This window comes from Macaca fascicularis, chromosome 11, assembly GCF_037993035.2.
Source record: "Macaca fascicularis isolate 582-1 chromosome 11, T2T-MFA8v1.1".
NCBI classification, from domain to species: domain Eukaryota; kingdom Metazoa; phylum Chordata; class Mammalia; order Primates; family Cercopithecidae; genus Macaca; species Macaca fascicularis.
This window is the reverse complement of record NC_088385.1, coordinates 63588236-63603661: the sequence shown is the minus strand read 5'-3', so window position 1 is coordinate 63603661 and position 15426 is coordinate 63588236. Positions and strand designations below refer to the sequence as shown.

Sequence of the window (15426 nt, the reverse complement as noted above, 5' to 3'; positions counted from 1 at the left end):
CCTCCCAGGCTCAAGCAATTCTCCTGCCTCAGCCTCCCAAGTAGCTGGGATTTCAGGTGCCCAACACTACGCCCAGCTAACTTTTGTATTTTTAGTAAGATGGGGTTTCACCATGTTGGTCAGGCTGGTCTCAAACTCCTAACCACAGGTGATCCACCCAGCTTGGCCTCCCAAAGTGCTGGGATTATAGGCGTGAGCCACCATGACTGGTCAATAGAGCATGCCTGGCCAACAAAGACCTTTTTTTTTTTTTTTTTTTTTGAGACAGAGTCTCGCTCTGTCACCCAGCCTGGAGTGCAGTGGTGCGATCTTGGCTCACTGCAAGCTCTGCCTCCCAGGTTCATGCCATTCTCATGCCTCAGCCTTCCAAGTAGCTGGGACTACAGGCACCCACCACCACGCCCAGCTAACTTTTTGTATTTTTAGTAGTGACAGGGTTTCGTCGTGTTAGCCAGGATGGTCTCGATCTCCTGACCTTGTGATCTGTCCTCCTTGGCCTCCCAAAGTGCTGGGATTACAGGCGTGAGCCACCATGCCTGGCCAATAATTTCTTTTTAAAAAAAGAAGAAATGTATTGGAGAAAAAAGACTGCTGACAAAAAGGGAAGAGAAAGAAAAATCAAATATTTATTAAAAGTACCATCATACAGACCCATTTCAAGTAAGGATGAACACATTAACATATTTCTTAGTAGTTTCTTCACAATAGATTATTAAAGCATAGAACAATTATTCATATTCGTAAAGAAATGACTTCAAAATAGGTTAAATTGTTTTCCATCTACTGTGTTTAATAAGGCAAGAACAAATGATTCACTCTGGAAAAATAGTCTCATCAAAAAAGGGGTGAAATAGTAAAGATTCATCACCTACAGTGGTAAGCTTTGGATATCTGAAATATAAACATGTTAGTACTCTGATGATGACAGATAAATGAATTTAGGCAAGAAAATGCATTCTTACAAAAAGCCTGGGTTCTAAATCAGGATTACTGAGACACTAACAATTAATTTCAGATTTTTGTCTTCATTCCAAGAAGCACCAACCCAGTTTTCTTTAGACTGCCTGGGCTGGTTTGGGCCAAGATCTAGTCAAAATGTAGTCTGCAAGTGATGTAGGTAAATAAGATACAGGGATGAAGAAAAATTTAGCATCCCAGCCAGCTGAATATCGAGTTCGTGGATACACTGATGTCAGAGCATGTTCCATGCAGTCAGTGACCAGGTTCAGGTTTGTGCTACAACCCAACAGCCCTTCCTTGATGATATTGTAAACTGTAAACAAAAAAAGAAATGGTGGTCAACAATCTTATTCCCTATATTTTTATGATCATGCAGTCACAGAAGTCTAAGCACATCTAATTTCTACAAGATAGAATGATCTAGAATGTGCGTCCCAATATGATAGCCACTAGCCACATGTAGCTATTGAGCACTTAAACAATAGCTAATGCACTAGAATGAAAACTAAAGTCTGGATTTTATTTAATTTTAATTTTAAAACTCAATCATTTTTTCTTTTTTTGTTTGTTTGGTTTTTTGGGGGGGTTTTTTTGAGACAGGATCTTGCTCTGACACCCAGGTTGGAGTGCAGTGGTGCAATCTCAGCTCACTGCAACCTCTGCCTCCCAGGCTCAAGTGATCCTCCCTCCCCAGCTTCCCACATAGCTGGGACTACAGGTATGCATCCCCATGCCCAGCTAATTTTGTTTATTTTTTATAGACACAAGGTCTCACTATGTTGCCCAGGATGGTCTTGAATTCCTGGGCTCAAGCAATCCTCCCACATCGCCCACATCGGCCTCCCAAAGTGCTGGAATTATAGGTGTGAGACTCCATGCCTGGCCTCAAAATTCAATTCTGATGGCTGGGCACAGTGGCTCATGCCTGTAATCCCAGCACTTTGGGAGGCCAAGGCGGGTGGATCATTTGAGGTCAGGAGTTTGAGACCAGCATGGTCAACATGGTGAAACCCCATGTCTACTAAAAATACAAAAATTAGCCAGGCTTGGTGGTGCATGCCTGTAGTCCCAGTTACTCAGGAGACTGAGACAGGACAATTGCTTGAACCCGGGAGGCAGAGGTTGCAGTGAGCCAAGATTACAGCCTGGGTGACAGAGTGTGACTCTGTCTCAAAAAAAAAAAAAAAAAACACACACACACACACACACACAACTCAATTCTGTTACTAGAAGAATTTAAAATATGTTTAGAACAACACAGATATGGGAATATACTTTTTCAACTGGAATTTTTTTTAACATTCTTGAGATATAATTCATATATCATAAAATTCAGCCATTTAAAGTGTACAAATCAATAATTTTTAGTATATTCAGAGTTGTGCAATCATCATCACAATCTACATTTAGAACATTTTCATCATCCCAAAAAGAAACCCCGTACCTATTAGAAGTCATTCCCATTTTTCACTGCCACCTCCTCCTCCAGGTCTTCAGAATAATATTCGTATAGGAAATTGACTAGTCCCACTCCCACAAGGCTCCTATCACCTGAACATGAGAAGTATAGCCTCAGGGAATGGCCCATAAGGCCCTGCAAAGACTTGTCCTCACTGACTTACCTCTTCCCACCTACATGCTTTCTCCTGTCACATTAAGACACATAGTTTGTGGACAAGCCCTTTGTTATCAAAAGGGTAAACAATGATGAAGACTGCACTTTACTTGAGCAGACATCTCACACCAGCCCTGCCATGCTACCAAGGGGCACACCCTCTCAAGCTTCCATGCCTCTAAGTATGTAATACCTCCTAGTGCTTAGGTGCCCCGGCCCACAGAGGACAGGGCAGGGAAGAGCCTGGCCCCAGGCCGCCTATATGTCCCCTTCCTCAACTGTGATAGTCATCAGACCAAGCCAACCATGAGAGCACTGGGACCTTCCTGACTTCCTTCTGTTCTGGGAAGGTTTTATTTAAGGAACTTTGTTCTGAGAGGATCTGCCAATCATTGTCCACCAATCCTCTTTTCCCTTTCTCATGCAAGGGTACTGATATGGTTTGGCTTTGTGTCCCTACCCAAATCTCATCTTGAATTATAGTCCCATAATCCCCACATGTCGTGGGAGGGACCTGGTGGGAGGTACTGAATCATGGGGGTGGTTCCCTCATGCTGCTCTTACAATAGTGAGTTCTCACAAGATCTGATGGTTTTATATGGGGCTTTCCTCTGCTAGCACTCATTCCCTCTCCTGCCATCCTGTGAAGAGGTGCCTTCTGCCATGATTGTAAGTTTCCTGAGGCCTCCCCAGCCATGCAGAACTGTGAGTCAATTAAACCTCTTTTCTTTATAAATTACCCAGTGTCGATTATTTCTTCATAGTAGCATGAGAATGGACTAATACAGGGTACCCATTATCCCTATCAAAAGAAAAAAGCTTACAGGCATCAAAATACTGCTGTCCATAGGTCTCCTTAATATGCTTGGGGGCTTCTTTCCAACTTTGCTTCATTTCCTCTAAGGACCGTGTCAGGTTTGTCATTCCCGTTCTGAAGTAGCCAGGTTCAACTATGCTGATTTTCACCCCAAAATGTTGAAGCTCACGCCTGAAATAAAACCCCACAAGTTATGATTAAAAACCACCACCATTTCAATGCTTTCAGGAAGGAAAAGCAAAATAAAAAAGATTATAAAATACCTTTACTGAATATTTTAAAGAATAAAGAAATGGAGAGGAAAAAAATTTAAATATAAACATCCCTGGATCCAACAATTAGGAAATTATTACACCAACTACCATAACCATTCAACTCTAGAATCACTCATTTAATAAAGAGTTATTAAGTACCTACTGTGTGCTAGACTCTAGAGGCATGAAGGATACCAATGACAATAAATAAAATTAGCATTTATTATGACTGGCACTGTGCTAAGTGTCTCACAAACTCAGAAGATTAAGACTCAGTTCCTCACCTCAGAAAGCTCACAGTGGGTGAGTCCAATAAGTAGGCAAATAATTACAACACAACTCAAAAGAATGATAAAGGAGAGGCATTCAAGGGGCTATGAAAGTAGAGAAGAAGGTACAGATAGATTTTCTGAGGGAGTCAGGGAAGTCTTCAGTGAGGAGAAAAATATTTCAGTTGAGTCTTAAAGCAGGGATCCCCAAACCTGGGGTGCAGACCGGTAAGTCCGCGGTCTGTTATGGACTGGGCCACACAGCAGGAGGTGAGCAGTGGGCAAGCCAGCATTATTACCGCCTGAGCTCAGCCTCCTGTCAGATCAGCCAGATATTAGAGTCTCATAGGAGCATGAATCCTATTGTGAACTGTGCATGCGAGGGATCTAAGTTGTGCCCTCCCTATAAGAATCCTGAGGTGGAACAGTTTCATCCCAAAACCATCTCTTTCTTCCCACCACCCCCACCCAGGGCAGTGAAAAAACTGTCTTCCACGAAACAGGTCCCTGGTGCCAAAAAGGTTGGGGACTATTATCTTAAAAGACAAAAGGAAATTTCCAAGTGAAGAAAAGGGAAGAGTAACAAACCAGGCAATGCGAATTCCACATGCAAAAGCATGGGCTTGTGGAAAATGACAGTGTGTTGACTAAAAGATCACTAATGAAACAGATATGAGTATTAAAATTGCCAGTTCCAGAATATTCAAGTTAGTTTAACAAACAGTTCCAAAAATACTTATCAAGGGCCGATTATAGGCTAAGTACTGCACTAAGTACCACCTACACCGAGAGAAGACGGCATTGTGCACCATGGCAGAGGCATACTCTAGGAGCTCTAGGGACAGTGATGAGGAGTGTTCCCTAAACTACAAGTTCAGGCAACCTTGCTGGAGAAGACGAAGCTGAAGCTGATAGAAAGGAGAAACGTTTGAAATAATGGTCCATAAGGAGGCAGACCACAAAGCATTATGACCTCTAAGCAGTGGTTCTCAAAGTGTGGACCCTGGATCAATGGCATCATCAGCATCTGGTAACATTTTAGAAATGCAACGTATTGGGCCCCAGTCTAGGCTCTGGGGGTGAGACTCAAAAATCTGTTTTAACAAGCCTTCCAGGTGACTCTGAGGCATGCTAGAGTTTAAGAATTACTGTTCTAAGGGAAAAGCCTCGCTTACCAAACCAAAACCTAAAACCTTCCATGTTAGAGCTTCAAAAAGAGTCTCCAGGTGCCCATATGCAACGGAGAAGAGGAAAGGGCTTTGCAGCCAGAGGTGACTCTCCTCCTCTAAATTTCACTTCTCCTTGGAGTTTTCTCACTCTGATTTCTACCACCCCTTGTCTCCATTCCCCTTTAACACTCCAATGCAAATATAGAACAAAATTTCCTTTGCTTGTTTATCCTGAGCACAACTAGGGTGAACTTGAATTTTCTAAAGGAATTACATAGTCATTGGAATGTTGGAAGGATATATCTTTGCTCTTAGTCTGGGAATGAGTCAAGGAGTCTGAGAGACCAGTCGTAGGTGGTGGTAAATCACACAGCAGCCCTGTGGCAGTACACAGAACGTTAGATAGGCAGGAAGCCAAGTGAGGTGCCTACCACATGGTAACAACTCATGTACTTTCTTGGCTATTTCTCTGTTTCCTTCCTAGGCATGTAACACTCACATTGCAACACTTACACACCAGTCATGGTACGTGGTAGGCTAAATAAGGGCCCCCAAAGAGATCAGGTCCTAATCCCTGTAAATGTTACCTTATGTGACAAAGACTTTGCAGGTGTGATTAAGTTCAGGCTGTTGAGATAGGGGGTTATCCTAGATTATCTGCGTTGGCCCTAAATGCAATCACAAAGATCCTCATAAGAGAAGCAGAAGTGGATTTGATGACTGACAAAAGAGGAAAAGGCGATGTGATCACTGAGGCAGAGACTGGAGTGATGTAGCCACAGCCAAAGAATTTCAGAACGAATGTGGCCCTGTCAACACCTCAGTTTTGACCCAGTGATACCAATTACAAACTGATTACAAAAAAAAGTGTTGCTTTAAAACACCATATACCATAAATTACCTATGATAATTTATCACAGTGGTCATAGAAAGTCAATACATGTTGCCTTTAATATTCACAGCGCATTTCCAAGTGAAACTGCCCAAAAGTCAGCCCCTGCTAAAGAGGAGTGTGCACAGCAATATTTTGGACCATGTTACTACAGCCTCTTGTCCACAGCTGATTGGACCAGGAAGGGGACTTGATAGGAGGAGAGTCCCTTGCAAGGCTGAACAGTAGCTCTGCCTGTGATTACCAATATGACCACGAGCAAATTACTAAACCTCTGTGCCTCAGTTTCCTCAGATGGATAATAAGAATAAAAATAATGCCTTCTTCATTGGGTTGCTCTGAAAGTTAAATGATTTAATGGATGGAAAGTACTTCCAGCAGTGTCTTACCCATAACCATGCACAAAAATGTCACACAATGTGGTGTCGCCTGGCACACACAAAAAACAAACTCAGCCAATAGGATTCTCTCTCAAGAACTGTAAGGAAAATAGGCTGAGTGCAGTGGTACAGGACTGTAGTCCTAACTACTCAGCAGGCTAAGGCAGCAGGACAGCTTAAGCCCAGGAGTTCAAGGTTGTAGTAAGCTATGATCATGCCTGTGAATAGCCACTGCACTCCAGCCCATGCAATATAGTGAAATTCTGTCTCTTAAAAATAAATAAATAGGCCAGGCACAGTGGCTCACACCTGTAATCTCAGCACTTTGGGAGGCCAAGGTGGGTGGATCACATGAGGTCAGGAGTTCGAGACCATCCTAGCCAGCATGGTGAAACCCCATCTCTGCTAAAATTAAAACAATTAGCCAGGTGTAGTGGCATGTACCTGTGGTCCCAGCTACTTGGGAGGCTGAGGCACAAGAATCACTTGAACCCAGGAGTCAGCGGTTGCAGTGAGCCAAGATTGCATCACTGCACTCCAGCCTGGGCGACAGAGTGAGACTCTGTCTCAGAAAATAAATAAATACACATACACACATATATATGATACACACACATATATACTGGGGTGGGGAGGTTCTATAAAAAGAATGAAGCAGCTGGTGGAAGGACATGGAACTGAAAGAATGCATGAATAAAAGCCAGGTCGGGCACAGTGTCTCAAGCCTGTAATCCCAACATGTTCGGAGGCTGAGGCAGGAAGATCACTTTAGCCCAGGCGTTTGAGACTAGCCTGGGCAACATAATGAGACTCCATCCCTGCAAACTACAAAAAATTAGCTGGGCATGGTGGTGTGCACCCACAGTCCCAGCTACCAGGGAAGCTGAGGTGGGAGGATCGTTTGAGTGCGGGAGGTTGAGGCTGCAATGAACCATGATGATCACACAACTGCACTCCAGCTTGGGCAACAGAGTGAGACCCTGTCTCAAAACTAAAAAATAAATATTGAGAATTAAACTGTGACATAATGGTAGAAGATAAAGACCTGGGTCAAAACACAGTTCTGCCAAATTCTGGCTATGGTAGGTGAACTTTGGGAAAGATATGTAAATTTGAGGTTGTTGTCTATATAAAATAAACTAGTAGTAATATCTGTGTATCAAGATTTGAGGAGTGATGAAATAAGATAGGTGAAAGCAACTAGTACAATGCCTGGGACATATTTCAGTGCTCAATAGTTGTTTTTGTTTTAACTTAAGAGAGTTACCTCAGAATATCTGAAAAGGCTTCCACTCCATACTTGGAGATACAGTAGACTCCTGCAAAAAAAGCAACTCTTACCAGAATGCTGGAGACATTGACAATCCTTCCCCGTGCTCTCCTCACCAAGGGAAGCATGCTCAAGGTCACCTGGATCACACCAATGAGGTTCACTTTGAGGATATTCATAGAGTCCTCCATGTTCAGCCACTCACATAAGGTCACTGGTTTAATAACGCCTGCATTGTTCACCAGTCCCCAGAGTCCTAAAACAATTAAAAGTCGTATCAGAAGTTTCATTTCAGGCAAAAATACTCTATTTTGAACTTTGGTGGGGAAAGAATCACTCTTGAGGAATCATAACCACTAACCACCCCAGGAGAGTTTGCAGCCCAAATTATATAACATACAAGTTTGCTAAATATAATTTATTTTTAAGACAGAGTCTCACCCTGTCGCCAGGTTGGAGTGCAGTGGCACGATCTCAGCTCACCGCAACCTCTGCCTCCCAGGTTCAAGAGATTCTCCTGCCCTCAGCCTCCCAAGTAGCTGGGACTACAGGCACGTGCCACCACACCCAGCTAATGTTTGTATTTTTAGTAGAGATGGGGTTTCACCATGTTAGCCAGGATGGTCTCGATCTCTTGACCTCGTGATCCACCTGCCTCAGCCTCCCAAAATGCTGGGATTACAGGCGTGAGCCACTGCAGCCAGCCTGCTAAATATAATTGTTAAATAAAAGCATTGAAAATATTAATAAAAATACTATAAAATTGATCAAGCAGATTTGAGAAAGAACCAAATAAAACTTTCAGAAATAAAAGATACAACTATTGAAATTTTAAAATTTGGTAGACATTTTTAAATTTTAAAATTTGGTTTAATAGGAGATAGACATAGTGGAAGAAAGAAAATAGCAAACTGGAAGACAGTAAAGAAAATTATACAGACTATGGCACAAATATAAAGAGATGAAAAACATGAAAGAAAAAGGAAGTCAGACCAAAGTAAAAACATTTAACATATGTCTAATCAGATCCAGAAATAAGGGAGGGAAATGGAATAAAGGCAGTATTTGAAGTAATGATGGCTAAGAATTTTCCAGAAGTGATAATGAACAGATTAAAGAAGCCCTCCCTATTTAAAGTGTTTGTTTTTTGGTGTCGTAAAGAAATAGCACTTGAACATAAATTTAATTTTTTTAGTAAGGCCATTTTTTTTACTTTTTGCAGAAAGGGTATACTCGCCAGCAGTTTCGCCATGCGAGTATACGGAACATAGGAGACAGGGCCATTTATAACCCGACTTGTCTGTTTTATTGTTGTGTCTGGTTTTTATTGGCTGCAACGGGACCTCACATTTTGTATTTGTCTTAATTTGGCTAGCAACTTAGAACTTCTTTTTTTTTTTTTTTTTTTTTTTTTGAGACGGAGTCTTGCCCAGCAGGAGTGCAGTGGCGGTATCTCCACTCACTGCAAGCTCCGCCCCCCGGGTTCGTGCCATTCTCCTGCCTCAGCCTCCCGAGTAGCTGGGACCATAGGGGCCCGCCACCACGACTAGCTAATTTTTTTTTGTATTTTTAGTATAGGCGGGGTTTCGCCATCTTCGCCAGGATAGTCTCGATCTGCTGACCTCGTGATCCGCCCTCCTCGGCCTCCCAAAGTGCTGGGTTTACAGGCGTAAGCCACCACACCTGGCCTCACTTAGAACTTTTTAAAAGAGGCAAAGGCAGAGGAGAGCAAAGGAAGGAGGAAGTAATTTGTGGAATGTTGAGAAAGGTAAAAACACCTTCAAAGGCCGGGCGCGGTGGCTCACGCCTGTAATCCCAGCACTTCGGGAGGCCGAGACGGGCGGATCACGAGGTCAGGAGATCAAGACCATCCTGGCTAACATGGTGAAACCCCGTCTCTACTAAAAATACAAAAAAAAAAAAAAAATAGCCGGGCATGGTGGCCGGCGCCTGTAGTTCCAGCTACTCGGGAGGCTGGGCAGGAGAATGGCGTGAACCCGAGGGGGCGGAGCTTGCAGTGAGCCGAGATCGCGCCACTGCACTCCAGCCCCGACGACAGAGGGAGACTCCGTCTCAAAAAAAAAAAAAAAAAAAAAAAATACACCTTCAAATAAAGAAGAGGAACAGGCTATGACCTAATACTTGTTTGGACCAGTATAAGCACGTCAGGCAAATATTTAGGTTAAATTGTGGGAGCTAAGAACATAAAGTACATTGATTTCTTTATTACAGCTAGCAGATATTTAAGAATGTTAGTACAGGTCTTTGAATAAATTTTGGTTTTTTAAAAAGTCACTATTTATTCCTAATTAGATGGGGAGGAAAGTCTTTGAGAAGGAACCTCTACTTTACTTTTTCCACCCCCCAAAAAATAAATCCCAAGCAGTATAAACAGAGAAATCCATACCTAAACACACCAAAATAAAGATCAAAAATAATAATAATAATAAAATCAGAGAAAGAGAATATCCTTAAATAGCCAGAAAGAAAGGACAGATTATTTTCAAAGGAAAAACAATTAGGCTAACAACCGACTTATCAAGGCATGAACAACAGGCTGGGAGCAGGGGCTTACGCCTGTAATTCCAGCACTTTGGGAGGCCGAGGCGGTTGGATCACGAGGTCAGGAGATGGAAACCATCCTGGCTAACACGGTGAAACCCCGTCTCTACTAAAAATACACACACACACACACACACACACACACACACACACACACACACATAAAATTAGCCGGGCATGGTGGCAGGCGCCTGTAGTCCCGGGTGGAGACTGAGGCAGGAGAATGGCCTGAACCCGGGAGGCGGACCTTGCAGTGAGCCAATCGCGCCACTGCACTCCAGCCTGGGCGACAGAGCGAGACTCCCTCTCAAAAAAAAAAGGACATGAACAACAGGAGACAGAAGACTGGAATGGTGTCCAATGTGCCAAGAGAAAGTAATTATAAACATAGACTAGCCTATCTGCAAAAATATCTTTCAAGAATAAGGGTAATCAGACATTTTAATAAATATTTCTCTTTAAAAAAAAAAAAAGATTTTGCCCCAGCACCTTCTAAATTCTAATTCTTAGGCATATATTCAGTAAGGAAGAAAGAAATTTTAGATGGAAAATTCAAGAAGGAGTAATGAGCAAAAAAAAAAAAAAAAAAAAGGTAAAAAGAGGATAAATCTAAACAAACATTACACATTGGAGAGCCAAAAACCAGAACTGAAATACACAGCAGCAATAGCATGTATGTCAGGAAGGATAACTGAAATGTGAGTGTTCTGAGGGCCTTGGATTACTCAGGAGAAAGGTAAAGATGTTAATTTTACATTTGGTAAACCACATATGCACTTAAAATTTCTACAGGAACTACTAGGGAAATAGAAATAGAGAATATTATAGTACTTTCAATTTAGTAGTGGAAAAAGTGGAATAAACAATCAATTCAAAAGAGGATAAAAGAAACAGGAAAAAAGAAAAAGCACAAAATAAGATGAAATAAATAAATCCAAACATAATAATTAAGGCCAGGCTCAGTGGCTCATGCCTGTAATCCCAACACTTTGGGAAGCTGAGGCATTAGGATCACTTGAGACCAGGAGTTTGAGACCAGCCTGGGCAATGTAGGGAGACCCACTCTACAAAAATATTTTATTTTAAGTTAGCTGAGTGTGGTGGTGCACACCTGCAATCCTAGCTACTCAGGAGGCTGAGGTGGGAGGATGGCTTGAGTCAGGAATTGGACATTACAGTGAGCCGATCGTGGCACTACACTCCAACCTGGATGACAGAGTGAGACTTTGCCAATAATAATAATAATAATAATAATAAAGCAGTATAGATGAAAGAAATGTTCCACTTTAAAAATAAAAATTGTCAGATTGGATTCGTTTTTATATCAGCTATATGCTGCTTATAAGAGGCTCACATAAAATACAGAGATACAGAAAGGTTGAAAGTATAAGGATTAAAAAAGACTCCAAGGTAAAAAGTCTTTGTAACTGAATGGATAGTAAATTATAAACTGAGAGAAGGACTAGAAAGAAAAGTAGAATTGGTAAAGAGAGGCTGAGCGCAGTGGCTCACGCCTATAATCCCAGAACTTTGGAAGGCCGAGGCAGTCGGATCACCTGAGGTCAAGAGTTCGAGACCAGCCTGGCCCGGTCTCTACTAAAAATACAAAAATTAGACGGGCACAGTGGTGTGTGCCTGTAATCCCAGCTACCTAGGAGGCTGAGGCAGGAGAATCGCTGAGAACTGGGAAGCAGAGGCTGCAGTGAGCCAAGATCGCGCCACTGCACTCCAGCCTGGGCAACAAAGCAAGACTCTATCTCAAAAAAAAAAAAAAAAAAAAAAGAATTGGTGAAGAACTGAGAGGAAAATAAAGACTCCTTTAGAATTTGTGAGTTTCAGGCACTAGTAGAATTTCCAGATGGAGAAATGCGGCAGGTAGTTGGAAATTCAAGTGTGAGGAGTAAGAAACCAAGGGCACAGATAAAAAGGGTAATAGACAAAAGTATGAGTATAGAAGATTCATTCAGCATTTGTTGAGCCCTTAACATGTACCAGGCAATATGCCAGAAGTTGGAAATATAAAAATGAGTAAGAGAAGCCCATATCTTCAAGGAGCTCACAGTCTAACAGATGGGAAAACAATAATAATACAATAGAAATAAATGGGTATGCACAGCAAAGAGGCTATAATTACCCATAACTTCTGACTCTGCCTTGGGGAGTTAAGAACATCCTCAGACAAGAAGTAATGTTTTATTATTTTTTTAATTGAGACGGTATCTCACTGTGTTGCCCAGGCTGGTCTCGAACTCCTGGGCTCAAGCAATTCTCCCACCTCGGCCTCCCAAAGTGCTGGAAAGAAGTAATATTTTAAAGTACATTTTAGATTTTCAAAATTTTTTTAGCCAAATCAGTAAATTTTCAAGTTTAAAGTAAATTGTTTTTTAAAAAATTTACACTTTGGGCTGGGTGCAGTGCCTCATACCTATAATCCCAGCACTTTGGGAGGCCGAGACAGGCGGATCACCTGAGGTCAGGAGTTCGAGACCAGTCTGACCAACATGGAGAAACCCCGTCTCTACTAAAACTACAAAATTAGCAGGGTATGGTGGTGGGCGCCTGTAATCCCAGCTACTTGGGAGGCTGAGGCAGGAGAATCACTTGAACCTGGGAGGCAGAGGTTGCAATGAGCAGAGATCACACTGTTGCATGCCAGCCTGGGCAACAAGAGCAAAACTCCATCTCCAAAAAACAAAAAAAAATTTACACTTTGGAAGTCCAAGGCGAGTGGATGGCCTGAGCCCAGGCGTTTCAGACCAACATGGAGAAACCTCATGTCTACAAAAAATACAAAAATTCGCCAGGCATGGTGGTGCACGCCTGTAGTCCCAGCTACTCTGGAGGCTAAGAGGTAGAAGGATCACTTGAGCCTGGGAGGTCAAGGCTGAAGTGAGCCGACCATGCCACTGCACTTCAGCCTGGGTGACAGAGCAGGACTCTGTCTCAAAAAATAAAGAAATAGGCCAGGCACAGTGGCTCACGCCTGTAATCCCAGCACTTTGGGAGGCTGAGGCGGGCGGATCATGAGGTCAGGAGATTGAGACCATCCTGGCTAACACGGTGAAACCCCGTCTCTACTAAAAATACAAAAACAAAATTAGCCGGGCGTGGTGTTGGGCACCTGTAGTCCCAGCTACTCGGGAGGCTGAGGTGGGAGAATGGTGTGAACTGGGGAGGCGGAGCTTGCCGTGAGCCGAGATCCCGCCACCGCACTCCAGCCTGGGCGACAGAGTGAGACTCCATCTCAAAAATAAATAAATAAACAAATAAGTAAATAACATCCTGCAACCCAAGCAAAGCAAGATTTTACTTTTTAGAGATGGGGTCTCACTGTGCTGTCTAGACTGGAGTGCAGTGGCTATTCACAAGTGCTATCATAGCCCACTTAGCCTCAAACTCCTGCTCAAGCAATGGTCCCACCTCAGCCTCTCAAGTAGCTGGAACTACAGATGTGTAGCCACTACGCCCAGCCAAAAGAAGCAATTTCATTGCTACTTTGCAACTCCTAGAGTGAGGAGTTATTTAGGAGATCCAATTACCAGAATCTACTGAATCAAAAAACCAAGGGAGAAGGAGAAGAAGGGAATCAAAGAGGAGTTGAATAATTTCTAGACAAAATAGAACTTAAAAAGAGAATTTATTAATATTGCCAAAAACTGAAAACAACCAAGATATCCTTCAATAGGTGAATGATAAACGGTGGTACATACATACAATGGAATATTATGCAGCGAGAAAAAGAAATGAGCTGTCAGGCTTGGTGTAGTGGCTCATACCTATAATTCCAGCACTTTGGGAGGCTGAGGCAAGAGGATCACTTGAGCCCAGAAGTTCAGTGCTACAGTGAGCTATGATTGCATCACTGCACTTCAACCTGGGCAACAGAGTAAGACTTCCATCTCAACAAAACAAAACAAACAAAAAAACAGAAATGAGCTATGAAACCATGAAAAGACATGGAGAACAGGTATGGTGGCTCATGCCTGTAATCTCAACACTGTGAGGTCAAGGTAGGAGGATCAGTTGAGCCCAGGAGTTCAAGACTAGCCTGGGTGACACAGTGAGACAACGTCTCTAAAAAAAATTTTTTTTAATTAGCCGGGCATGGTGGTGTGTACCTGTACTCCAGCTACTTGAGAGGCTGAGGTGGGAGGATCGCTTGAACCCAGGAGAGTGAGGCTGCAGTGAGCCATGATCAGGCCACTGCACTCAGGCCTAGGCAACAGAGGGAGATCCTGTCTCAAAAAAAAAAAAAAAAACCGGCAAGACATGAAGGAATCTTAAATGCATACTGCTAAGTGAAAGAAGCCAGTCTAAGGCTGGGCGCGGTGGCTCAAGCCTGTAATCCCAGCACTTTGGGAGGCCAAGACGGGCGGCTCACAAGGTCAGGAGATCGAGACCATCCTGGCTAACACGGTGAAACCCCATCTCTACTAAAAAATACAAAAAACTAGCCGGGCGAGGTGGTGGGCGCCTGTAGTCCCAGCTACTCGGGAGGCTGAGGCAGGAGAATGGCGTAAACCCGGGAGGCGGAGCTTGCAGTGAGCTGAGATCCGGCCACTGCACTCCAGCCTGGGCGACAGAGCAAGACTCTGTCTCAAAAAAAAAAAAAAAAAAAAGAAAGAAGCCAGTCTAAAAGACTACATATAGTATTATTCCAGCCAGGCGCGATGGCTCATGCCTGTAATCCTAACACTTTGGGAGGCCGAGGTGGACAGATCACCTGAGGTCAGGAGTTCAAGACAAGCCTGTCCAACATGGTGAAACCCCATCTCTACTAAAAATACAAAAATTAGCTCAGCGTGGTGGCGCGTGCCCGTAGTCCCAGCTACTTGGGAGGCTGAGGCAGGAGACTCGCTTGAAGCCGGGAGGTGAAAGTTGCAGTGAGCCGAGATCATGCCATTGCAAGAGTGAAATTCTGTCTCAAAAAAAAATATGATTCCAACTCTATGACATCTGGAAATGGAAAAACTATGGAGACAGTAAAAACAGCAGTGGTTGCCAGGATGTGGGGAGCAATGAATATGTAAAGTATGGGGGACTTTTAGGGAACTGAAACTTTTCTGTGTGATACAATAATGGTGGCTACTTGTAATTACACATTTGTTCAAACCCATAGAACTATATAATACAAAGTGAACCCTAATGAAAACTATGGACTTCAGTTAACGATAACATATCAACATTGGCTCAGTTGTAACAAATATACCACACCAGTGAAAGATGTTAATAATAGGG

At 42.9% G+C, this 15426-nt stretch overlaps 1 protein-coding gene across 20 annotated transcripts in view; it reads right to left on the bottom strand.

Moving 5' to 3' along the window:
* Positions 1–603: 603 nt before the first annotated feature.
* Positions 604–15426, bottom strand: part of HSD17B6 (hydroxysteroid 17-beta dehydrogenase 6) — a 39880-nt gene continuing 25057 nt past the window's right edge. For 10 of the 20 annotated variants that reach the window (XM_065524421.2, XM_005571264.5, XM_074007217.1 and 7 more), the window contains 3 exons: positions 7624–7882; positions 3400–3563; positions 604–1273 (listed from right to left, as the gene is read on the bottom strand). In XM_065524421.2, coding sequence (XP_065380493.1) covers positions 1056–1273; positions 3400–3563; positions 7624–7882 — 641 coding nt within the window. In that variant the 3' untranslated portion in view covers positions 604–1055. Of the gene's footprint in view, positions 1274–3399; positions 3564–7623; positions 7883–8067; positions 8332–13964; positions 14088–15426 lie in introns of all 20 variants that reach the window. The other 10 variants (XM_065524416.2, XM_065524414.2, XM_065524420.2 and 7 more) reach the window with 2 other exon arrangements.